Source organism: Syngnathoides biaculeatus, chromosome 2 (assembly GCF_019802595.1).
Source record: "Syngnathoides biaculeatus isolate LvHL_M chromosome 2, ASM1980259v1, whole genome shotgun sequence".
Classification (NCBI taxonomy): domain Eukaryota; kingdom Metazoa; phylum Chordata; class Actinopteri; order Syngnathiformes; family Syngnathidae; genus Syngnathoides; species Syngnathoides biaculeatus.
The window spans coordinates 7094578-7122071 of record NC_084641.1 but is presented as its reverse complement, the minus strand read 5'-3'; the positions used below and the strand labels follow the sequence as shown (position 1 = coordinate 7122071).

The 27494-nt window shown below is 41.3% G+C and overlaps 1 protein-coding gene across 4 annotated transcripts; it reads right to left on the bottom strand.

The window, feature by feature from the left end:
* Positions 1-75: 75 nt before the first annotated feature.
* mbd6 (methyl-CpG binding domain protein 6) lies at positions 76-26591 on the bottom strand. Of its 4 annotated transcripts, XM_061829500.1 has the most exons (11): positions 26461-26513; positions 23536-23555; positions 21754-22296; positions 19578-19680; positions 14839-15010; positions 12327-14657; positions 6514-6719; positions 5307-6434; positions 3261-3334; positions 3075-3150; positions 77-2982 (listed from the first exon to the last, which is right to left on the bottom strand). In XM_061829500.1, exons 3-11 carry the CDS (start codon positions 21861-21863, stop codon positions 2920-2922), a joined length of 4263 nt encoding a protein of 1420 aa, XP_061685484.1. In that variant the 5' UTR covers positions 21864-22296; positions 23536-23555; positions 26461-26513; the 3' UTR covers positions 77-2919. The 4 variants fall into 4 exon arrangements, with proteins under 4 accessions (XP_061685493.1, XP_061685484.1, XP_061685478.1 ...); XM_061829509.1 differs by lacking the exons at positions 23536-23555; positions 26461-26513 and adding an exon at positions 26075-26309 and having other exon boundaries at positions 76-2982; positions 5307-6431; XM_061829494.1 differs by lacking the exon at positions 23536-23555 and having other exon boundaries at positions 26461-26591.
* Between the last annotated feature and the right edge of the window lie 903 nt (positions 26592-27494).

The window sequence follows — 27494 nt, the reverse complement described above, 5'->3', positions numbered from 1 at the left end:
GAAAAAAAAAGACAAAAATGAGTTTGGTATCACTTTAAATTAAAATGGAATCCTTTAAGGTACTTCTCCTTGAACAGCTTCTTAAAATTAAAATAGCTTCATTCACTTACTCCATGACAGTGCAGTAAAACAAACCACTCCTGTGGAATAAAAAAATTACAAGAAATTGAGCCCTTCGCCAAAAAAAACGATCAAGTAAAAAAACAACAAAGTCTAAAAATGTGTAAAATGCTTTTACCCAAACTGTATGATCCAGTAATATGAAATTAAAAATGCAGTTTTCATCATATGCTACAATTTGACTTGACTTTTTAAAAACTTTTATACAAATACACAGTACTGAACTGTATTTATCTTGTCAAAATGTCCTAAACTATAGCAGTGCATAGATGCTCAATTTTTCAGACACGAGAAAATCAGACACAAAAATCGTCCATCCATCCATTTTTTGTTGTGCTTGGGAGTAAGGGGTAAGTACCAGAGACAGGTTTCAAAAGAGCTTTCAACACAATACTGGAAGACATTGAAAGTCACCCAATTCAAGCGCAATGCAGAAGAAGAAAAAACAGATTGTTCAAGTTAGAGTGACCAGTTTTTAATATCTTAAGACATCTGTGTAACATTGTTTCAAATGTTACATCACTGCATGATCTGTAATGTGTCTCAATATTTACAAAAATGCTGCATTCATCAAACCATTAGAAAAAAAAAGTCCAAACAATATCAAAATAATGGACTCTTGACAAACTCTACTGTTTTTCTAGGCCACAATGCAGAACACACTGGAGCAATCAAGTGCACATCATACTTCACACAAATCTCATCTGTTAAGTATATATTAGTGAGGCAATATATACTCACAGGCTGAAAAATAAAATACTGACAATGGGAGGTTGGAAGAGGATGATTCAAACCAAAACAAAGGACAAAAAGTAGTGATCAAGACACCTCCACACACAACAGGTTTTGAGCTGGAGCAAACGTGACTCCTGCATGTAGACACACACGAGAGACAGAATGAACTTTACCCAAAAGAGTTTTGTGTTCACCAAGACAGCTGGAAGATTCCATCGACATCGATTACGGGGGGGATGCGCCTTAATGCTGACACTTTGAGAACGTCCATTGGTAGGTGGAGATGCCACGTTTAGATTTAGCCACCTAGCTGCAACCAAAATCTCTTCAAGTTGCACAGGTTGCCTCATACAGTACAAGAGTGCATTTGTCTGCAGTGATTCAATCGGACCTTAAGGCTCCCCTGCAGTTTTGTTGCAGAATGAACAAACCCCATCGCTTGTTGGAGTGGAAGTCCTAGTGTGGAATCATACACGTACACACCACTTAGACAGGACAGGTTAAGTCACGTTACTCTTTTCAGAGTTTTGACAATGAGGCAGTATCAGCAAAATGACATTCTTGAAATGTACGCAGACACGATGACTCTCGTGACCATCTTCAATAGCAAGATGACATTGGCATTGTTAGAGGCGAGCTATTGATCTTCACTCATCAGTTTATTGCACTTGTTTTATTCTGTAGTGATTTCAGCTTTCTGGCCATAATGTGACCAAACAAGCCATGGCGTCTACTTGGAGCTTGAAGTAGTGGAACACGACATTTATTACCAACACACACAGCAACCGCTTTCTTTCACACGTATGCATTTTCATAAATAAAACATTATGGAACAAAAACAAGAAGCCTTGCTGTCCAAGTGTCTTCTATTAAGTTCACTTCTTAAATAAAACAAGGGACCTTAGGAATGAATATGAGAGCTATACTTCTGTTAAACCAAAACATACATATACACATATAAGGCTTGAGTTCTTAACTCTTGGTAGTGTTATTGCCATCTAGGATATTTGTAAAGCTTAAAATAAATATGAAGAACTGTACAGCAATAATTTACAACAGGCAAACTGATGAAAACTAAACAAGGCCCCTAAATGTGTGAATTTCACCCCACGAGTGTTAATTTTGACCATCGTTAGTGTGAACTGAAAAAGGAAAGGGGGGGGGGGCACATTTGAATGACAGTATTTCAGCTAACACGAAACAATCCACAATAAAAAAGTAATTTGTACTCGAGAAAATCTCTACTATCGCAATTATTTTTAACAAAAAACAAAACCAAAAAAAAAAAAACTTCAAAGCCAGGAAACAGGAAATGCATGAGAGGTCACATTGATGATGACGATGATAATTCTGCTTTGTGAAGATTTAGCAACATTCGCGCTTGCGGAAAGACTGAACACTTTCTGCTGGTAAAGTTCATTCTGTATTCTTTTTTTCATGAACACTTTCAGGTATGAAGTAACAGAACTTTTTCCGCGGCCGGCATACAAAAACAAACTCAAAGCAACGGTCGTACTGCTTGTCATTATAAAAGCTGCTTTCGTATTTATCGCGTATGTGCAGTCCGATGCAAACGCACGTTTGAATAGAAACCAAGACATTGGTACACTTCTGCTTTGTTTTTGTACAACAAAAGATAAAATGTGCATTAGGTACGCTTGTAAATTACATTTTACAGTATTTACATACAATTCTTAATAATATGCCATTTCAGGATTATCTATTTACATCATGAAAATGTATCAGAAATATTTGGACTGTCTATTTGTCTTAAATATGTAAGGTAACGCTCATAGCTTTATTTGTTGTCTTTTTAAGCGCTTATCCTAGAAAAAAATAGTTACTTCAGTAAGCTGGAGACAAATTGGAACATTTTTGATGGTTCTTTCCATTTCTTTCTTCTTACTACAGTAAAAATGGTGATTGGACGTTCCAGCACCTCAAAAGTCAGCAAGTCAAGTCTATGATGACATCACGGAACAGCGAGGGAACACGCAGCGTCGATGTGTAGCACCTGGGATAGCTCAGACGGCAGCGAGAAAGTGAGGAGGATGACATTCATTGCTATCTGGAGATCTTCCTCCTCTTGGGCTTGGGTAGCTTCACCTGGCGATCTCTTGACGGGATCTGATGGAAGGGAGAAGAACAACGTGACAGCGCACAGAGCGGCACGAAGAAAAAAAAAAACAAAACAGACACCAACCAACCACTGGACTCACCGTGGCCGAAATTTTGTCCAGCTCGCTCATGGCCTCGTGGATAGCAGCTTCCAAGTGATTATTCAGTTTCCCTGGCCTGGTGAACAAACGGATGACCTTGTTGACATATGGCTAAGTCTGGTGGGAGGTACTGTACTCCCCGTTTGAGGTTGTGTGGTTGCGATAACCAAAGACAAGTCTACTTACTTCAAGCCTCTTTTGGCAACTCGATCAAGTGCCTCCAAGTCATGTGTTAAAGTTTTTAGTTTCTCTTGCTCTACCTGGGTGGACACATGACAAAGTGTCATTATCTGTTTGTACAATACCTGTTCCTCAAGATTCTCCCCCCCAAAAACAAAAAAAACAAAAACAAAAAAAAAAAAAATATATATATATATATATATATATATATATATATATATATATATATATATATACAGTGCCCTCCATAATTATTGGCACCCCTGGTTAAGATGTGTTTTTTAGCTTATAATATTTTTTTATGTTCCTAAATAATATGGGAAAAAAAGAGAAAAATACAACCTTCAATACAAGTGCATTTATTCAGTGGGGCAAAAATCCCACATAAACAAATATTTGACATCAAATAATGTCACAATTATTAGCACCCCTGGTGTTAACACTTTGTACAACCCCCTTTTGCCACCAAAACAGCACTTAATCTTCTCCTATAATGTTTCACAAGATGGGAAAAGACAGAAAGAAGGATCTTCAGCCATTCTTCTTTGCAGAATCTCTCTAAATAAATCATCCAGAGACCTGGGTCCTCTCCTCTGTACTCTCCTCTTCAGCTCACCCCACAGGTTTTCGATGGGGTTGAGGTCTGGGGACTGATATGGCCATGGGAGGAGCTTGATTTTGTGTCTGGTGAACCATTTCTGTGTACATCTGGCCATATGTTTAGGGTCATTGTCTTGCTGAAAGACCCAGTGATGACCCATCTTCAGCTTTCGGGCAGAGGGCAACAGATTTTGATTTAAAATGTCCTGGTATTTCAGAGCATTCATGATGGTCATGCACCCTAACAATGTTCCCAGGGCCTTTGGAAGCGAAACAGCCCCACACAATCACTGACCCACCCCCATACTTCACAGTGCGTATGAGCTGCTTTTCAGCATGCGCATCTTTCGTGGCACACCAGACATACTTAGTGTTTGTTGCCAAAAAGCTCAATCTTGGTCTCATCTGATCAAAGCACACGGTCCCAGTTGAAGCCCCAATACCGCTTGGCGAACTCCAGACGTTTGCGTTTATGATTGTGAGTGAGGAAAGGTTTTCTTCGTGGATGCCTCCCAAAAAGATTGTTGGCGCGTCTGATGGTTGATTTGGAGACTTTGTGACCACAGCATGCTACCATTTGTTGTAATTCTGTAACAGTGAGCTTTGGAGATCTTTTGATTTCTCTTACCATCCTCCTCACTGTGCGTGGTGGCAAAATAAACTTGGGTCCTCGTCCCCACCAGGGGTGCCAATAATTATGGAGGGCACTGTATACGTGTGTGTGTGTGTGTGCGTGCAACTATTATCTGTCGTCTGCTCTGCGACTGGCCGGCAACCAGTTGAGGGTGTACCCTGCCTCCTGCCCAATGACAGCTGGGATTGGCTCTACCACTCCCGCAACACTTGTGAGGATAAACGGCTTGGAAAATTTATGAATAACACAAAACTCCATACAAGCACGAAATTTCATGACTCTAGCTTGCCGTAAACAAAAATCCAAAATTCATCATCTCTAGAAACTAGAATATAGAGTAACAAGAAACAACGGAAATGGTTAATGTAGAAATTAAACAATTCGGCCTCTGCAAAGTATTTTCCCAAGTGTTTAATGAATCAAATGTATGAGTACGTAAATTTGACTCAAATTGGCCATTTTCTAATTTATTAAGACATACCTGTGTAGAGGAAACTCGGAAAAATATGTGCACAATAATTTGGAATGTGCTGTATAGTGTTGATGTTAGTGGAACACACTTTGCCAGTTTGACAGTGGATTACCTGTGAAGTTAAATGTTCTCCATCATACACCAAACATTATAACGGTTTATCTGTTTGGACCAGCTGAGAATTTTTAACTGTTAAGTATTTATTATTCATGTCACAGATAAAATCGTTTAGTGACATGACGTCCATGTCTGAACAGAAGCAATGATTTGTGAAACTGGTTTTGTTATGTTGTTTCCATATTAAAGATGACCAGGACTCACTATGCTGCCACTGCAGTTGTCTCACCTTGGTCTGATCCCGCAGTTGCATGGCAGCGGTGTGCACCTGTTCATCCCCTGCCAGCTTGGCTGGCCAATGGGGGAAGCCCTTGAGCTGGCCCCACACCAGCTCTCCCATGTTGAATGTCCTGGAACGGTAGTGAAGCAGCTCTGAGGAAGGAGAGTCTGGCTGCCGAAGGTCTTCTTCGCTGCTCAGACTCTTGGTGTCGGAGGGGCTGGGCGCCATCCCGTTGAAGTGGCCATTGAAGTGGCTGTAGTCTTTGGCGCTGGCTAGAGGTCCTTCAAGGCTCGTAGATGAACTGGGAGACTGGTCGTCGGCTGTTTGTTCCTGGCGAGGTGGTCCAATGACATCTCCAAAACCCCGGGTGTTGAAGAGCGGGGTGGTGCCGTTAATGTGAGCACAACGTTCCACTGTCTGCTCTAGACGCTCCTTGTAGTTAGTGGGTGTCCGGCTACAGTTGTTGAACCGGTAGCTATTGTCATGAAAGGTCTTGCCATGAGCCAAGGCCACACTGTGGTCACTGGAGCCATTGATGGAGGAAGGTGGGACGGGGGGCAATGTTGCAGGTCGTTCCATGCAGGGACTACTCCTAACATGGGTGGAGCACTCGAGGAACTCCTCCCCGCCCCAGACGCCGTTGTTGCTATGTGTATCGAAGCCTCCGCTGTGATGAATTTCCCCATCCCAATGGCCCCTGGGAGTTCCACGGCCAGGGGACCGGAAGTAGTCATTGGCCTCGGTGGCATCTGGAGTGCGCTTCCCAGGATCCACATTTTTTTTACCTCCGACTGGCCTCAGCTGCCGTGTTCTGCCTTGCTGAGGTAAAACCTCTTCTTCCTCGTGCAGAACTGCACTGACCACCTGGGGCAGGTTGACAGGGTCCCCAATGGAGGCAGTGAAGGCACTCATGGCACTGAGGGCAGGCATGGTGCTTGCCTGTGTGGTCCCACTTACTGTGGCGGTAATAGTTACTTGCATCCCTTTACTGGCAGCATCCACCACAGCCCTATAGATTGTGTCCACAGACTCCGAGCCTCTGTCAGGGGCACTATCAGAGCAGGGGGTTCCAGTTCGTAAGCCTTCAGTTTGGTGTGGTTGCCCCTCGCTAAACTGGGTGTGTGCCATTAGCCCCTGCTGTAAAACCACAAAATAACATTCAGCATGAAAACTTCCAGAGTCGGCAGAGACCTCAAATGCGATCCGATCATCCCACCTGGTAATTCTGGTAGAGGCAAACCATGGAGTCAACGTTAGCATTGCTGCTGTCTGTGTAAGGTGGGTTGTCGGGGTAGTGTTGCTGACCCTGGTAGGCTGGCTGGGAGCCCCCACCTTGTTGCATGATCTGGTGGACCGGCTGCTTGTACATCTGTCCTCTGCCAGTGTTAACATTTGGCTGCAAGCTGATCGAAGAGGGGTTTCCTGAAGAGTGATGATAAAAAAGTACCATGTCAAACATTAATGGTTTCAAAGAATGAGCTAGATGGAGAGAAAGGACTGTCAGCAGTCTGAAAAGATTAAGATCTAAACAATAATTAATTAGTACAATCACAACTTTATAAGTGTGCTGGATTGAGGAAAGATCCAAGATATGTCCCTGGCTGCAGATTCCTCAACAGACAACTCTGATAAAACTTCATTTTGATTGTCTCAAGACAACGTACTAGAAAGTCTCTCCCTGCTCGTTATAGATTTTTCTTATCAAATCCCTCCACAAACTCAATGTAAAATGTGCACAATTAAGTGGTAAATTAAAAGACACCATGGACAGATCGTTATGACATCGTCAGATTACCATCCAGTCTTAATACAGACTGCTTTACAATCTATTTTGCTGATGTGATAGATGAGTCTGTGGACGGCACTCCGGTTTCCTCCAACATTCCAAAAACATGCAACATTAATTGAAAACTCTAAATTGCCCCTACGTGTGATTGTGAGTGCGGCTTTTTGTCTCCATGTGCCCTGCAATTTGCTGGCAACCAGTTCAGGGTGTACCCTGCCTCCTGCCCGTTGACAGCAAGGATAGACTCTAGCACTACCCAAGACCCTTGTGAGGATAGGCGGCTAAGAAAAAGGATGGATGCATCCCAAAAGAGATTCTGCTTGGTGTGAGAAAGCCATTCAACAACAAGCCCCAAATTTCCCCTGAAGATGGCGCAATGCTCTGATTATATACCGGTAAATGCAGATGTCTGTCCGATCCTATATAAACATCATTCAGACCCCCTTAAAATGTTCAGACTTTGCTATATTGCAGGCATTTGGTAAAATCAATTTTAATTTGTCCCTCAATGTACACACACTGGCCCACAGTAACAAAAAAAAAAAGGTTGACATTTTTACAGATTAAAAAAGAAAAAAATTAATATTACAGATAAAATAAGTATTCAGACCCTTTGGAACTAATACAGCTATGAATCTTTTTGGAAAAGATGGAACAGGTTTTTCACACTTGGATTTCAGAGATCCTCCGCTACTCCTCGTAGATATTCTCCAGTGCTGTCAGACATTAATGGTCTCAAAGAATGAGCTAGATAGAGAGAAAGGAAATTCAGTAGTCTGAAAAGATTAAGATATAAGTGTATAAGATAGTGAATGTTGGCAGACAGCCATTTTCAGTTCCCTCCAGAGATGGTCAATTGGGTTTAAGTCAGGGCTCTGGCTGGGCCATTCAAGAAACTGTTACAAAGTTATTGTGGAGCCAGTCCTTTGTTAATTTAACTGTGTGCTTAGGATTCTGTCCATAAATGCTATGAACAGAATTGGTGACATAATGAAGCCTTGGCGTCCAATGAGTTTGAGGATTGGCGCCATGACAGGCCTGACTACTTTATGGTCACAGCTCTGCTCGGGCACTTTGCCAATGGAGACGCAGAACATGGACCAATTCGACTCAATGCCCCCCGCCTCCCATGGGACGTGAGCAAAAGTTAAACTGCAGGAGTGCAGAAACAACTTAGTAACACAAGTCCCTCCCAATGCTGTAGTGACAGTGACGCGCCGCTTTTGCAATCGATTGGATGGGAGGTGCCTTATTGTTCCCGTTCGAAAAGATGATCTGCAAATTATTGAAGTGTATTTTAACAGCAGCACTCTTAACCGGTATAATAGGGAGTTTTCATCTCAAATTGAAAGTTGTGGGTGAAAAAACATCAAGGAAAAATAATAATTCTGACTCCACATTACAACATATCCTTCTGCCAATACATTACAGTAGTCCCAAAAATTACACAATGAAATAGGTACACTCCAAACAAACAGAGGAAGTCCTCAAGTTACACCGTAGTCGGCCAACGACATCTCGATTTTACGACACCCGTATCTCATCTGCAATTTTGTCCCCAGCACGGTAGTGTTTCTGCTTAGCTAATGCATATTGCTTATGCGTTTGTGTGCCAGGAGTATCTTTGCCTTTTTTGGCCACCTTTTTACACATTGTGGCCCCAAAGAAGAAAACTTTTTTTTTTTTTGGGATGCTGGTTCAGCCAGAAGAAACGCGATTACCATGGAAACGAAGCTTAACATCCTAAAAAGATTGGCGAAAAGAGTAATACCGACGACCAAAGGTAAAGACTTCGGCTTCAGGCACTCAATCATGGTGACCATAATCATCCACAGAGCCTATATTTTAGCGGACGTGAAGAGTTTCCCACCTATGAAGGATACAGTGATAACGAAGCAACTTTTGTTTTGTGAAGAAAAAAAACAAAGCAATGTTGTTCGATCCTAGCTGAGATGGAAAGATTCCTTATGTTATGGATCGAGGATTAGAATCAACATAGGCTAAATATCAGTCTAATGTTCATTCAGAAAAAGGCACGGTGTATTTTCCAAACTTTGAAAGAGCAGAAAGCCAAGGATTCTGAAAAGGAATTCCTTAGCAGTAGGCTAAGAACAACCTCCCTTCCTTCTTTGCCATCCACCTCTCGCAGTAATGGTAAGTACAGCATCTTTTTGAAATTTATTTATTTTAATGTATTTTAGTTTTATACAAAGTATTTTGACGTAAATTTTGACTAACGGTGAAATCAGACTTGTGCGGAAATTCGGGTTATGTCGCCAGTATAGAGAACGGATGTCGTACATAGACGAGGATTTCCTGTGCAGATTTTGAAGCAAAAAATCAATCTAAAATATCCACATTTCAAATGAAAACGTACTGCAGAGGCTGCTTAGAAAACTAAATCATCCGCCAATACCACTCAGTCGAGTAAAAGAAACTTGGGATTCTTGTGCCTTCATGAGTGGTTCTACAACAAAATCACTGCTCACAGTCATCCAATTTGTAGTCTTATAAATGGAAAAAAAATATGACAATACAGTCAAATTATTGAACATAATTTCTCAATGGACAGTTTTGTTATTGTGATCATATATTATGTTTGCAACAATAATACGGTTTTGGGTGTAGAGTACAGTATATGAATGTAAACATCGGGTGGACAGGAAAAGTGCAGAGTATAATATATGCTTTGAACCAATCTTTTTCATAAAGAACTGTAGGAAAAAGACAAACTACTAAAACCTATTGAGAAAAACTTGCAAAAGTCAAGAATAAGAGAAAGAAAAACAGTTTTTGGGTTGTTTAGATCACATGTATCGTGAACCTTCCTGCCATCCCGTGAGATTTTACCACAATTCTGCAACAACCGTGAAATGAAAACTATGATAAAACAAACATGATATACACATATATATAGGCGGCACGGTGGATCAGCTGTTAAAGTGTTCTGAGGTCCCGGGTTCAATTCCGGCCCTGCCTGTGTGGAGTTTTCATGTTGTCCCTGTGCCTGCGTGGGTTTTCTCCGGCCACTCTAGTGTTTTCCCATATGCAAAAAACATGCAACATTAATTGGACACTCTAAATTGCCCCTAGGTGTGATTGTGGGTGCGACTGTTGTCTGTCTCCATGTGCCCTGCGATTTGGCTGGTAACCAGTTCAGGGTGTACCCTGCCTCCTGCCCGTTGAAAGCTGGGATAGGTTCCAGCACTCCCCCGACCCTCGTGAGAATAAGCATATGTATATATATATATATTATATATATATATACACACATTAAAAGTTCATTTTTATTACTTGTACCAAAATATGGCATGATGTGTAATTAATTTTAACTAAATTTGTAACAATAGAGGTGTATCTGGTCCACAGGAAATATCACCTTGAACCAAAAGACAGATGAGTAAAATTCAGTTTAAAAACTGAAAAACCCTGGTTTAATGTGAAAGTTTCACATAGAAAAACTCTCCAACGTTTAACATTGAGACCTACACTCAAACCATGTCCGTTGGAGGAAAAGACATTCCGCTTGACGTTTTTGTCTTTCTGCCCTGCGTGCGTTTAGTTATAGAGTGAACCAAGTCCAATTAATAATATTTTAGGAAAAGGCAGTGATGGCTAAGTGTCCTTTGCAGTCTAACACATGCGCAGTGGAACTTGAAAGCTGGTATTAAAAGTAAATAAATAAAAAAGCATCAGGCATATATGATTGAACTCAATAGAGCAGTGTTTTGTAGACAAAGCTGGAGCAGACTAGCCTGTGTGTGTGTGCGTGTGTGCACTTGTGCGTGGTGGCAAGAGCAGCTGGTATGATACTACATAGCTGAAGGGCAGCTGTGTGTGTTAATTTTTTTCCCCCCTCTTCTTTTATTCCTTCCTTCCTGACGCTGAGAGCAATGACACAACCAAGCCCCTTCCCCCTTCCTCTGCTACTGCTATGATATAGTGATGGCTGGTGCCGGGGGATGTTACCATGGAAACCGAGCGATGATTGGTGGCGCTGTCCGCTGCCAGGGAGCTTGTCAAGGGAGTTTACTGGGTGAATTGAGGGGGGTTGTGAGGGTCAGGCAGTGGGATTTTAGCCTGCTGGGGGATGTGGGCTGGACAGCTAGGTGGCAGGGTGTCTGTGGCTGTGTGTGTGTGTGTATGTGTGTGGGGGGGGGGGGGGTGTTACAATGTTCATTGTAAACCCCCATTTGTTTGGGATATTTGTTGACTGTTCGGGAGTGCTGTGGGGTTTCAAACGGCTCTACCTTTCATGAGAGGCTAATGGTTTAATGCATTTTGCTCCTCTTAAACAGTCATCTCAGAAGTCATCTTGATTGGCTACAGAAAATATATCACATCCGATAATGCAATTAATGTTATGACACCCCCTAAAGAAAATGGTTTTGCATTTTATTTATTTTTTTGGTCAGCAGCTTTTTTTTCATGTTTGAACGTAGATCCTATTTTTGAATTTTAATCAGATCATCAATATATGAAGATGTTAATTTTTTTTGCAATTCACTTTTGATAAGCCTTTCACATGCCATCCCAACATGCCGTAAACTACAGTCTGCTGAACCCAACAGAACCACTTGAATTTCAATAAATTGAAATTGAGAATTGAATTGAGAATAGGTGGTTGGTAACTGATCTCAGAAAACCCAATTATAATATAAACCATAAAAGGGCAAGCAGACGCACAATGAATAGAGCAATGTGTCTTGTCCTTCAATGGACAGGATAAACAAATTTTTTTCAGTACTGTCAAGATTACAGATTCAGTAGAAGCAAGTTGTCCAAGTTGCACAAAGTAAGTCACTCAATCACACGTGTCCAAACCTTTGTCAAACGCCTCACTCTGCTTCCTATTCAGACTTCATAGTTACTATAGTAACCAGTTAGGAGAAGCTCTTTAGCCTATCTGGGCCATTTTCCTTGATGCATGATGCATCTGTTATTTCCATCTTTTCACACCATTAATGATGGTCAGCAAGCATACAGATAACAACAAAAGAGACACTGATTAAGTGACCATTAGCCCCCAGTAATGCAGAGCCTATTCATTACCACAAAATTGGCGGCAGATCTTGACTGACACACCAAAATCCTTTGCTTTGACTTGGCTTACAAACATACATACATACATCAGACTTTCCTGCTCTTGCTGATGCAGTGGCATTGAATTTGTTATGTCATAAAGTCACGGCTTAAAGATGAAGAGGTTTGAAATATTAAAGCTTCTGATAGTTGCATCTCACCTGTGTCAGAAATGTTCTTCGTACAGCTTCCATCGCCACGCAGCATTACCACGTGAGTCTGCCCTACCCGATGATGGAGGTTGTGCTGCGAAGGGTGAGGCCCAGAATGGGATAGTGGTGGAGGATTAGTGTGTGGTCGTCCGAGTGCCATGCCCTCAGTGCCTACTAGTCCACTAGCCGGACCAATAGGCCCACAGTTATTCAAGGTAGAAGCCTTAATCTGGGCCATCAAGTCAGGGATCTGACCTGGCCGTGAGCCCAAGTGACTGCCAGCAGTGTCCATGTTCTGACCATGCTGCATGCCATTGACTTGGACCCCAAGTCTCTGTTGGCTCATGAGGTTCTGCTGGAGGCCGCTATGCAGCTTGGATGTGGAGTCGTTGTAGTGGATCTGAGTAACTCCTTGAGAAGATCCTGAGCTGAGGCCAGGGTGGTGGTTGTTGCCACCAATGTTGTGGGAACTCTGGCTGCTCATAGACTGGAGGAGTTGGGCCATAGAGGTGTTTGGTGGGAGGTTTCCAAGACGACTGACCTTTCGCATTTGCTCTGCATTGGGAACTGCCATTTGCGGTCCTCCTATACTGGGCTTGTTCAGCACGTTAAAGGCCATGTTGTTGCTGCTGTCATGGTTGACAGATGTGCTACCTGATGATTGCTTTCGTTTGCGTATGGGGTCCCTCTGCTGAGCCATAAGCTTGTCTCTTAGAGCCGCTCGACCGCTCTGACCCTCAGGGCAGTTGAGCAGCATTGTGAAGTTTGGCGGGAGCATAGGATTTAAAGTGCTGTGTCCTTCCGAAGCAAGATGACCACTAATTGAGCCAGGGTGCGTGGCTCCACCATCTCCATTTCCTCCACCACTAGCTATACCAGCAGCAGTCACACCAGTAGTGCTGTGTTTGTTTTGATGTGCTAGCTGTGCTTTGGCTGCTGCTGACAACAGACTGCTGGCTGGGAAGGAGGCAGCATTCTGTTGAGTGAGAATCTGGTTTAGAGGCATCCTCAACAGTCCTGCCTGGCCCTTTTGGGAAGCACTAGGCATCGGCAAAGGGGAAGAGGAGGAGGAGGAGGAGGAGGGCGAGTACATGGAGTTGTTGTGCTGAAGGGTGCCAATTGATGAAAGCAGCTGGGGATCTCGGTATTGGTGGAGAGAGTCATTTTTGTTTGTGGTGGAGGGGCTGGAAGGCATAGATGGCCTGGGAGAGCCAATGGCCGATCTGGGAGATCGAGGGGGTATCTTCATGGTGCTGCATGGGCCCTGATGCCCTGACGGCATCACAAAATTCCCATGGTCAGAAGAGGTTGAATTAGAGCGTGATCGATGGGGTGAAACTTCAACTCGTCCAAGGGAGGATACTGCCATGTGAACGGGGGAGGTGACAGGGGATGGCGACATGGAGGAAGCTGGACCGCTCTGTTGAGTTCTTTGAACTTGGCCACCATGGCCAATAGGCCCAGGCTTTACCGTGGGCAAGGGTAAGTTACTTGGCAAGGGGACAATGGCAGGAGGGGGGATGTTTACATTCATCATTGATACCTGAGTGTGGATGTTGGGCTGGAAGTTTGGGGTGTTGGCTGCGGGTTGGCTAATGGGCTTACTGGGGATAGGGTCCAGGATGCCTAATGGGTCTTTTTCAGATGTCAGCTGCCTTTTTTGCAGGACACAGGAGTGTGGCACTGGAGGAGTTGGGGGTACAGGATGCACAGGAGGCTGTGCTTTATGGTGGAAAGCTGAATTGGGCACGTCCACACCATAGGGGAAGTTTCCTCGTGGGATATTGTTCATCACGGGGCTTTTGGCAGTGGCTGTGGGTGAGAGTGGTGTGCTAGTCCTTACTGTCATGGCACAGGCTGATTGGCTCACAGGAGATACATGGAGCATCATATTAGGTGGAGAAAGAGGCGTTCTGGAGATTCCATGGATGGAAACCGAGTTGGGACTACCAGCAACTGGAAATACGCAAGAATTCGCTCTTTGAAAGCCCTCTGGGCTGGCCAGAGTGTCTGTACTAGGTGATTGCGAGCCATCTCTGCAAAACTTAGTGGTAGAGATGGGTGGGCTCAACATCCCTCCATACCCAACCCGGTAGGGGGATTTGGGGCCTGGATCACTGCTGGGCAACCTCTGTGACCTGGGGTATCCATGGCTGAGCTCTGAATGCTGCCCTCCACCAATTTCCTTAGGAGGGTACTTCTGCTGTTGGTGGCCAGCTGCCATCACCATCTTGTAAGGATTCTTGCAGTCTGGGCCAGCAGCATTTGGTAGGACATCGTGGGGTTTTGTCCTTATTGCTCGATGAGTTGCAGAATGCGACACAACCACAGACGGCGTACCTTGATGCCAAACAAAGAACACTTAATTTATTACTGACATATTGACACAAAACAGACAAAATCGTTAAACACTACTTGAGAAATGTTTGAACTCTTGTTTCAATTACTGACAGGATCTCCAAGAAGCTGGTTGTGTTTCGTCTCTTAGAACAAACATTCTACACTTCGATCAAAGACGTACCTCCTACAGAACTTATTAGTGTGAGAGGCGGGTGATTTTCCATGCTTTTGTGCAGTGTAGCCACAGCCAGAAGTTTACGCTTGTGAATACAGAGTTTGGTGACATCTTCATCCGATTTCACATCTTCTGCTGTCCTTTGCTTAACCACCGCCCCCGGGTCAAAGTTAAACACCTGAGGAATAAGATGGGTTCATTGTGGATACATTCAAAGATTTTGTTGTGTGTATTATTACACATCTGCATTGCTTAATGTTTTTGTGTCAAATTTTAGGATTCAGTGATACTGACAGGTATTTGTACAGCATCTTGATATCAGCAAATCCCAAATGTTTTGAGTTGGAGCAGCAAGTGGCCTGGCAAGATTTTCTTCATGAAAAAAACAACATGCCCCTCACTTAAAACAAATTAAAGGGAACTAATGTCATGATGGTGTGTAACTTCATAGTCTTGTCAAGAGTTTTAATTTTATAGACTACATTTAAGTGATATGTTGCAAGACTGGTAGGAAAACATGCAGGTAGATATTAAAATGTTAATAATGACAAGTTGTTACTTTAAAACGTCATATCTGAATGAAACGTATGTCATGATTTCCAAGGAAAGTTTTGGAATTGCGTTTGTGATAATTAGTTTCATAAAATGAAACATTCTTTGCAATTGTAAGCAATAACGGAAATATCACGTATTAAGTTTTGGTATTAGCGAGTAAGAAAATTTGTGTACTAAGTCTAGAAAAAAAAAGTGTGATTGGTGCATTCCTACTTCAATATAGTGAAATGCATTATGTGAAAATGGTCACTAATAAATAATAATTAAAAAACTTGCAGTGAGAAGGAAAAGGAGGAAAATAAATGATTGTACCTTCCATGGGAGATGTGGAATGACAGGTGTGAATTTACCAAAGATGCGATGTGGGTTTGATCCCTTTGTGAATATTTTCTTTATAGCTTCTTTCATTGAAGGCATAAAAATTTATCAAAAAATATATTTGGATGGTTGCGACACCGCACGGGGTATAAAGGCACATTCAGCTTTTATAAGTAGGATGTATTTGAGTGAGTCTTATTTTAAGACCCTCTAAAGTAGATGCTGACATTTGTTTCCAAATACATTATAAATATTTGAAGATAGTTTTCTGAAAATACGTGCCAAGACAAAGAAACATGTAGTGCGCAATGATGGGGATATAGCGCTTCATTGTTTTTTACCATTTCAGTTTTCTTTATTTTTTGGGGCAGAGCCAAAATTGCACCAAGTGGTGCATTTGGGCATCCACCATGAGTCGCCCCTCCTGCACGATACAAAAATTTGAGTGCTCCTATTCCCATCAATGGTTATCCAATAAAATTGCAAGTTACGTATTGCCACCAAGCCCATTTCAAATTTTCTATTTTCAATGGTTCAGAATCGTGGGCCACTTGTTAGCACATTGAGGGTTTTCCTTGGTGACCTCACACATTCCAAAAACATGCATGGTAGGTTGATTAAAGCAGTGATTTCCAACCTTTATGGAGTAAAGGGACATATTTCACAATTGAAAAACCTCATGTTACACAACAAACAAACAAAAATGTTTGTTCTTTGTCACTAATCACTTTGTCACTGTCATAAATGAAGTAAAAAGATACAGCATATCTTGTAAATGAATCATTTTTTGAGCAATTAAGTCAAATTTGGTAACTGCCCATGGCATACGTGAAAAGCGTTCAGGGCACACGAATGCAATGGGAATCAATGGATTATAGACCCTAAATTGTCCGCAGGCGTGAATGTGAAAGTGTATGGTTGTTTGTTCATATGAGTATTGCATTTGGCTGGCAACCGGTTCCGGGTGTACCCTGTCTCTTGCCCAGAATCAGATAGGATAGGCTCCAGCATGCCCGTGACCTTAGCCCGGCTGCGATCCTAAAGTGAGATTAAGGGAATAAGTATGAATGAATGGATGGATTTTCAATGCTCACACCCTGAAAATTAGGGATGAGTAAAAATAGCTTAATCAAGGCATTGCGACGCTTCCCCCTACAATTATTTATTTATTCTATTTAGCGAATCCTCTGAATCGATTCACCTCCTGGCTAGCGGAGGAAGCTTTGGATGTGAATCGCACTATAAGGATGGAAGCTGCAATCGACCAAACAGGAACAAAATGTCGACCGAATCAAGTAGTAGCAACGTATAGCGACTCCTACTTTTAAATCTGACATTTAGGGTCATTTCGGATTTGCTCTAAATCCGCAACACAATTGCATTCATTAAAATTTGGCTGTTGTTAACAACACCAGTCACTCACATTTGAAAAATGTACGGGTGTGGTCAATGCTCGCAGATAAAGTTGAGGGTATGATTAGGGATGGAATCTCAAGACCTTAAAATATATTAATATAATATATTAATGGATTAATATAACATAACTAAATTAAAAATAAAATAAACAAATACATAACTAAAATAGAACACAAATATTTCAAACTCAGAAATGACAATTTCCAATTTCAACTGATATCAGTAAACATGATATAAATCGGTATTTAAAAATCTTCATCAATAAAAATTCTTGATCTGACAAACTTGATCTGAAGAAAAGTTAAATGCCCTGGCCTTTCAAGGAATAAACACAAATGGTCTATACTCGCAATGTTTCGAAAATGCTGAAAGTTTAGTTCAACATAATTGGCGTTAGTGGCAACAAGCTAGAGATGCACTGTAGCAAACATTCCTGTCGGCAATTGTGATGTATTGTTATAAACAAGAGTAATTTACAGTGGTATCTATTGTCAATCCATTGATGAAAGCTACCAGTAGATCTATATCTTCCTAAACCATATAGAGGGGAAAAGTTGTCAACTTCAAGATAACGCGTACCATGGGTAAATGACCGTTCGGATTTAGATATATGGACAGACTAGTCTAATATTAGAACTTAGATCAAGTCAAAGTAAATCACAATCTCATACGTATTATAGTTAGATAGTGAAACATTACCTGTGTTATACCATAATTTCTCAAGTATAAAGCGCCCTGAAGTATAATGCGCACCCCCGAAGTTGACCTAAAAAAAAAAAAAATCAGGAAAACCCTTCTACCAATGTGCAATGCGCACCACCAATTTGTCACTAACCATATACTCAGAATATTGGGAATGATCTGTGTGTACATTTTGTTAGGTTTGTACTTGTATTGTTTGTCAAAAAACTGTCCATACAACAATCATTAATAATGTACATGTGCTGATGTAGCGGTAATATAATCTCAGGACAGGCCACAGGACAAGCTTGTCCTCGTCCCTGTAATTGTCAAAACAGAATCACTCAACCAACTAAAATAAATGCTCAATGATGGAACAACATTTTATTAATACTGTTAACACATATTTCAGTCTTAAAAATATAAACTCTTTAACAATGTTTATTAAAAACTGCATTAAATATTTGTGCATAAAACATTTGTGCATAGTGCAGTTTATCCACTACACTACACATCCTTGTCAGAGCCTTCAAAAGAAGCATTATGACTCATCTCCAATCCCAAAAAGATTCATAGTATCTTTATTTGGTGCATCGCTGTGGAACTCATCCTTGAAGACTTTAAATATTTTTTTAATCCCAAGAGTTTGGCTTGCGCAGCGCAACCTCTCACCCTCCATTCGGCTCCAATCCGTAGCATCTTTCACTATGGCTTCAGGTGGCTATCAAAACAACGTGAGCTCAAACTACGTAGAAACGAGAGTAATGTCCACCCCCCCTTTTTTTTTTTAAAAGCGAGCATTTCAATTGTGTGCGATCGTTTTTTTTTTTTTTTATTTGTCCCCATGACGCTCGGATTACATAGTTTGAGCTCACGTTGTTTTGATACCCACCTGAAGCCATTGAGGCAAGCTATCGTTTCGGACTGCGCCGCTACTTCCGGGTTGCCGGCATCATCGGCACGAGTGATGACACATTTCTCAGTTGCACAGCAAGCCGTTGTAGTTGACATTTTTTTGTCTTAGTTTAAGTTTAAACAAACCCATGGGCAGTCATTTCTGATCTTTGGTGCATCGCAACAAGCATGCTTTGCTAACAACCATAAAATGCAAGCTCCCGGAGGAGCTTTGAGAGCTCAGGTTGGGGGCGCACATTACCATAATATATATATATATATATATATATAAAAATGTGTAACATAAGACATCGAATATCATATCAAAATCTATATGTATACATTTTTTACCACGCTATGTACCTGTATACCACTATACAATGTGATTGTATTTTTTTTCATCCATACCTAAATATAATGCGCTCTATTAACTTTTTGAAAACATTTTTAGAAAAATTTGTGCATTATTTTCGAGAAATTATGGTATTCCAGAAATGTTTTCACTGTAACTGAATTTCCTTTGGCGAGGTTTATGATGCTGATGACTTTCAACGTAAATGCTCTGAACATACGCTTTTGGTCTGAATTCTGAACATGCTAAGAACAGTTAACTTGCATTTCCTGTTTCCGGGTGTTTAGGAGCAGGCTTGTTTTGTTAACGTTTATGAAATAAACGTGTAAATTAATGACAAGACTACACAAAATAGGCGAAGTCTTTCAATATCTATTTTTTCTCCTAGTTACAAATTTTAAGCGCGTGATTTTTTGTTATTTGCGAGCATGAAGACACGAAGACTTCCCTGTGGTGTGTCAAATTTACAAGACATTTATTTCCACTTTCCAGGAATCTTAAAATCTAATTAGATGTTACAGTAAAGTACCTTGTGGAGAATGAGTGGGCATTCCAGACCACATTTGCATGTTCCATCTGTGAGAAGGTAGTTCTTCACCTGCTCCAAACTGGAGAGCACAGAGCCACTGGGACTATACAAAAGAAAAACATGAAGGTAAAATCTCAGTATACACAATTCAAGATGCTAGATGCTTACAAAAATGGTTACAATATTTGCCTTCTACTTGTTTATTTCCTTTTCATTTTTATTGTTGTTCTATTAATCCTAACCCTTACAGCAGGGGTGTCAAACCAGCCATTTTTATTGCGAAAAACGTAGTTACATCTTCCCTCAAAGGGCCGTTATGACTGTAAAACTGGAGAAATGGGTAATTACCTCATTATTCCACATACACAACAAATAGTGTAGATGAAAAACCAATTTTGTAATCAGAATTCAAGGATTCAGTTTCTGTAGAAACAAAAAAGAAGCGAGCAGGAAGAAAATAATGCATGCAATAGTTTAACATTATTACATATGGCAATGTAAAATTTCGGTACAAATTTTAACAAGGATCTCAGGAGTTGATGCAGTTGATTTGCTTTCTCGAGCCACATAAAATGATGTGACGGGGCGGATCTGGCCCCCAGGCTTTGGTTTTAACACAAATACCTTACAGAGTCTTGAGTATGAATGAAATAAGTACTTCTGTTAGAACTTCTTCTTTTCCTTTCGGCTTGTCCCGTTAGGGGTCGCCACAGCGTGTCATCTTTTGCCATCTTAGCCTATCTCCTGCATCTTCCTCTCTAACCCCAACTGCCCTCATGTCTTCCCTCACCACATCCATAACCCTTCTCTTTGGTCTTCCTCTAGCTCTTTTGCCTGGGAGCTCCATCCTCATGAGTGTGTACAACATTGTCAGTAATGACCTGCCTACACAGGAAGTGTGCTGGGCAATGTAAGCTTCTTCTGCTTACAGATATGAAATGCACCACTAGTTCAAATGCATTTGGAAGATAGGTTACAACTGTTGCGTTCCTTGGGTCAAGTCGCTTCTGAGCCTGAGGCAACATAAGAAGTATCTCAAATGGGCCAAGGAGAAGAAGGACTAGACTTTTGGCTAGTGATCCAAGGTCCCCTTTTACGATGAAAGTAAACTGTGCCTTTCATTTAGAGTAAGAACAGAACCCAAGATGCTCGAGGTCCAGTGTGAAATATCCAGTCAATCATGATTTGGGGTGCAATGTCCTGTGAAGGTGCTGGTAAAATCTATTTTTTTTTTTAAATCCAGGTTCACTGGAACAGTCTACCAGAATGTTTTAAAGGACCTCATGATTCATTCTGCTGAGGATCTGTATGGAGATGCAGATTTCATCTTTGACCAGCATTTGACCCCTGTCCTTGCTGCCAGAAGCGCCAAAGCTTGGTTTGATGCCCATGCCATCCATGCTTGAATGGCCACCCAATTTACTTGATCTAAACGCTATTGAGAATCTAATGAGGGGCAACAGACCCAAAAACAAACAAGAACTAACATTGCCTTTGCACCACAATTTACAACAGCCACTCGATTTTCTCCATGCACAGGTTCCACTGGATTTGTCTATATTTTGGTGGGCGGTGAATTGCAAAAAAAAAAAAAAAAAGGGGGGGGCGAACCTGACACAAATAATGTAAACCAGCATATAACCAACCCTCCCTTATAAATACCATGAGAAAAAATTCTGAAAAACAACAAAAAAATTAATGCTTGGATCATGTCAATAAAACAAAGAAATCCAGGATCAGATGGAGATTGAATGTTTAAAAAAAAAAAAAAAAAAAACACACACGAATAGTGTCAGAAACTATTCCGCAGATAAGTGAATTAATTTGCAAATGCCGAAGCACAGATATCCAGAGGGAGTTTTTGTTACTGCTCTGAGTTCAAGTTTTTTCGGCCACCTAGAAATATACTATTATCGATTGATTACAAACATTATGGTCTACACTTGTGAATGCTTCGTAAGACCATTGTGACGTCACGCCAAATCAATGAGGGACCAACGGTGCAGTGGTTGTTTCTTCTATTTGACACCCTTGCGATATGACTTAAAATAAATGGTGCCTTATAGCCACAATATTCCTTCAAATATTTAAGACCAAAACCTCTGATGTGATTCTAATATCACATTTTTATGTTGCTAACATGTTATAACATCATAAAAGTCAACACTGTTCCTACCTGACATAAAGGATGCTGCCATGCTCCCTCCTGCGCTGCCAGCCAATGGGGACTTGGACAGGGATGACCTGCCTCTCATTTCCTGCCTCACAGTCCTTTCCGCCATTCATTGCTTAACTGAATTTGCGCTCACACCTCAGAGGTACTTCTGTCAAACATCCGCCATAGTCTTTGCAATATACACCATTTTGTCTTCCAATAGTCAGCAGGGTAGCTTCGGTATAGGACTTGGAGCGTGGGCTGAGGAGGGGGGAGAAGAGGTGTGGGGGGACAGGTGGCGATGGTTGGGTAGGTTGACCCTACCCTTTTAGCTGCTTCATGGTTGCCGTGCTGATTACCACATAGACCTCCATTACTGCCTCTTGGTATTCAGAGCCATCCCACTCGGAAGATCAGGAATGGGTGTGCTCTACCCGGCCCCCCATGCACACACCTTCACTTTAGCTTTTTGTTACCATTTGTCCTTTGTGTCAAATGAACAAGTAGGCTGAGTTCAACATGTTTCTTCCCAGAGGCAGCTGGGTTGTGGTATTCCCACGGTTCCTGTTTGGGTTGAACAAAGTGTACAGCAATTAAACAAGGGAAAATGCAGCATTTATATAAGATATCTTCTGCGAGAAAGCAAAAAAAAAAAAAAAACAAAACTGTATTATGTTTTCTAAACCCTACACAGAGCTGCTTGTTTGAGTCTGTAAGTGACAAAGCATCCCCTGCAACCGCTGGTGCTCCTGACTCATGATGGGAGCAGGTGGCAGCAAAGCCAGCAATACAAATACAGAAGGGGGCGTCATGGTTGTAAGAAATGTAGCAGTAACCATGGCAGCTGCTGATCAGAGAAACAACCCCTATGTTGAAAATGTCATTTAAAATTTAGTCAAAAAATGGCAAATAAACAAATAAATAAATAATGCTATCCTCTGTGTTGTCACCAAATTGTCACAGGGTATGTAGGTTGGCAAAAAGATTGCACGATTAATGACGAACTGGCAGTTATTGGGTTATTCAAATATAATTTTTTGTGACTTGATGATGTTATCATCTGTAAATACAGATTAAATAAGAATGAGCCCAAGATCTTTTACCACATACATTTGAAGGCAGAAGTTGCCATACACTGTGCAAAAATATGTTTCATGTTTTTGTCTCACTGTATGAAATTGAATATGACTAAAACGCTCCTGTTTCAGGTCAGTCATGATCACCAAAATTATTTAATTTCGTTCAAGCCCACAAAAACGACAGAGAATTTCTTAGACAATGTTGCATTATTTTCTTTGAGGTCAAATGTTTACATATATAAAAAGTACGATGTCTTTAAAGAACACGGAGGAAGCATAGAGGATGAGGTCATGGCTTTGGAAGCTCCTGATCGTTTAACTGACGTGAGTTAATTGACGGCACACCTGGGGATGCATCTAAGGCTACACCTCAAACACTCTGCCTCCTTGTTTATAATCATGGAAAAATCCAAAGATATCAGCAAGAAAATGAGAGAAAGAATCATGGAGCGCCACAGGTCTGGCTCATCCTTGGGTGGAATTTCCAGATGCTTGAAGGTGCCACGTTCATCTGTTCAAACCATTATACGCAAGTATAAACATCATGAGAATGTCCGAACATCCCACCGCTTAGGAAGGACACGGGCTCTTTTTTCCTCTGAGATAAACGTGTTTTGGTCTGAAGCTAAAGACCTTGTGAAGATGCTGGATGAAGCTGGTAAGAAAGTGTCATTATCCACACTGAAACGAGTCCTGCACCAACACGGGCTGAAAGGCCACTCACCGAGAATGAAGCCATTAATCCTAAAGAAACAAAAAAAGCCAGATTATAGATATAGTAATTATAAAATACTCCTAATTAAAAAAAAACAGATCACAGTTTGCTAAAAGACAAAGACATAAACTTCTGGAGACCTCTCCTGTGGTCTGATGAAACAAAAATGGACCTGTTTGGCCATAAGGATCAACGTTACATCTGGAGGAAAATGGGGGAAGTATAGACCTGAGAACACCATACCAACTGTGACACAAAGAGGTGTCAGCATCATGTTGTGGGGCTTTTTTACTGCAGCAGTAACTGGAGCTTTTCATAAAATAGTCTCCATTATGAAGAAAGAATATTACATGGATTTATTAAGACAACATCTTAAGACATCAGCCAGGAAACTAAATTAGGGCACAAATGGGTCTTCCAAATGGACAATACCCCTTAACATGCTGCCAAAGTGGTCTGAAGATGACGTGAATGTCTTGCCCTGATTGGAATCCCATTGACAATTTGTGGGCATATCTGAAACGGTGTAAATGAGAAAGGCAACCGACAGTGGGTCAGGATTCCAACGGAGTCAGAAGCTTGTGGAAGGTTACGCAAAACGTTTGACCCAAGTCATGCAGTTCAAAGGACATGCTAATCGGTATTAAGGAAATGTATGTAAACCATTGACCTTGAAGAAAATAATGTAAAATTCTCTCTCTCGTTATTGTGGCATTTAACAAAATTTACTAATTTTGGTGATCCTAACTGAGCTGAAACAGGTGAGATTTAGTCTGATTGGACTTAACATAGTGAGCCAAAAAAATGAAGCGTTTTATCACAGTGTTTGTGAACTTCTGGCTTCAACCGTACCAAAGAAACCTAAAGCCAACTGAAATCTTTGGATTAAGTGTTGCACTGAGATAACTGGTCATTCATTTTTACAAAGTTAAGACACACTTTTGTTTGCCGCTGGTGGAACTGGTCACAAGCACAATGTCATGTTGGTTTATGCCACTTTTTTGTTGTTTTTCACGGATTATACACTGAGGACTAAAACTGTACCAAACTCAAAATGGGAACCAAAATTTTTAAATTTGAACGGTTCTACTACAACCGGAATGTTCACCCCGGTTCCAATATGTTCTTAATTCTCGATGCTCAACCCAACACGTGGATCGTACTGACAATGACTGTGTTTACTTTTGGCACTGTATTATTTAGGCCTAATGGTATGACATATAATTATGTTACAATTATAGTTGCATATTTTTTAAAATTGGAACTAAGAACTTGAATCTAACTCTTAAATACTTGGTTCCTGGTGTTACCTTTGGTTACCTTTTCTACTAGGTCTACTATCATATATTATTTAGAAATGGGATCTGGACCTAGTACCAAATATGTCTCACATATGAAGATGCTTAATCATCTGACCATTTTCCAATCAACAACAAAACGATTAACACTTCAGTGAATGCACCATTCATCAATAGACTTGTGGACTTTCATTAAATCTTTTGACCAGGCCTATATTACATGTACATTACATGCAAATATTGCCTCACGTAAGGTGGATGGATTTTGATCCCATTTGTCCGTAAGTACTAACTGCATAGTGATTACACATAACCTTGGTGCCACTGCTGTACAGTAGCTTTGCTACATATCTTGCTTGGCACTAACTGGCCCAAACTTGCATATCGTGATAAATCCCCATGAAAACAAGGTGATTATGAATCTTTCTCACCCACTGTTTTTGGAAATGATTGTGCTTTCTGCCAACCAATTTCATGTACACAAACACGTCAAACGCCTCTTCTGAAAACTTTCTTACGGTTCATGTTACAGAAAATAAACTCACTAAACAACTGCAACACCACGAAATTGTAAATTGGCATTAGTTTGGTCGTGAGGAAAAAATATATCCCAAACGTCACTACTGCAAATCATAAATACTATTTTCTTAAATTCTCGTCAGCCATGGGCCCTCCATCATTTTTTTCTCCTCATGTGGGACCACTGTGGACCAAAATAATCAGGCAATGTATTACATAGTTTCAGTTTGTTGGCAGTGATATACTGACAAGTTACCTGAGCAAGCCAGGTGATGAGACCATCCTCATACAACAAAGATTACTTTGTCAACGATATTACGGCTTTAATGAGAACCTCAGCTAACTAACAATCGGCTGAACACAGGCTGGAAGTTGCTCTAGGAATTAAAAAGCCTATGTGTGGAAATCAACGTCTAAATGTGTTTCATTAACCCACAATTGAAACCATAGTTTCTCAGTTAGCCATTTAGCATTAGCCAGCCAGGTACTGCCATTAACATCATATTTGAAGTTTCTGTTGACTTTAAATTGCCGTGGGGTATCGAGAGGAGTTTAATGCACCATCCGGAGCTCCCTGGTGAAGAAGTGGCGGTGTCACCAAAACTCCACCGGGCTCTATTGCGATGCAGTGGTGACTACTCGGCTAGCTGGAGGCTTAGCATGCCAAGCGTCAGCTGTCTAGGTACTGTTAGCATTCGGAAGCCAGTTAGCTTGTTGAAACCAAAACGTACCGAGGGCACATTGGACAACGTCACAATGTCTACAGCTGGCAAAAGGTCGCCGGCCCAAAGAAGAGAGACGTGTATCCCACATTCCGAGGACAAAATGTCGATGTGAAGCACAGCTGCGCCTGTGACGGCTTTGGAGTCGAGGGGCCAACGCAAGGCCACGGCTTGGCCCGTTGAGCTGCCATTAGCCTTAGCATGCTCGCTAGCTGTGCAAAGCCGTTGCGTCTGCAGCCACACAAGAGACGCTCTCAACTACAACATTCATACACTCGTCAAATCTTTATATAAAGCCCCGTTCTTATCTAAGTAAATCAGTGAATAAACACTGGCGATACAACAGTGAACCAAGGCTTGTTTCTGATATTAAGGGGGGAGAAAAGGAAACGTACCCATTAGTTATCTGCCTCTGCTGGTTCTCCTACACAGGGATATTGGAAATGATGGAGAACTGCACTGCGCATGCGTGGTGGCGACAGCCAGCAATAGGGGAGGTGATGCTCCCCCAGAGCTCCAATACGCGCGCACGCACGCACGCACGCACGCACGCATACAGTCTATCTATCTATCTATCTATCTATCTATCTATATCTATCTATCTATCTATCTATCTATCTATCTATCTATCTATCTATCTATCTATCTATCTATCTATCTATCTATCTATCTATCTATCTATCTATCTATCTATCTATCTAGTGATTTCACCTTTGTCCAGGTTAAGCAATTGAGACCTAGCTGCAGAGTAAAACAAAGCAAAGAGAAATAAATACAACCGAAACGAATAAATACACAATAAACTGCCGCCAACCATGGGATATAGTTTTATATTTATGTATTACATTAGAGTCCTCAGGATTTTCATCTGATGGGTCGGGACCCAAAAATGGGCCGATGGCATAATAATTCCGACTGTTAAAAATGTTACATTTGCTTGGTTCTACACTCTGCACACTTTATTTTCTAAAAAGAAGTCAAAGAATTTATGTCGCGCTTTCCTAAAAAGAACAGTACGAAGGTATAAATTTGTGTACATGCAGTTATGGCCATCCTCACTTTGTTAAGATGGTGCACTGAAAGACATGTATGCATGTGTAGGTATGTTTACAAATATGGTATTCTTGTCTTTAAACCCACCGACCTGCCTGAAAAAAAATGGTAAACAAAAATAATCTCGTAGACTCTACAGTAGGGTCACTTTACGCCACCGTGTGGACATAAAACCGATCCAAAAGTAGAGTTGGTTCATTTGATGGGCGAGAGCGTGAAAGTTTACTCATGGTGCCATCATCTGGGCATTATGAAGAACTACAGCTGAGCCCCATGAAATCGTACCCCCCTCACCCCACGGCCAAAAAAAATCGAGTATGTTGTGATAACTCTACATATTTATTTTCGTGCTAACGAATTTCAAACACACTTATCA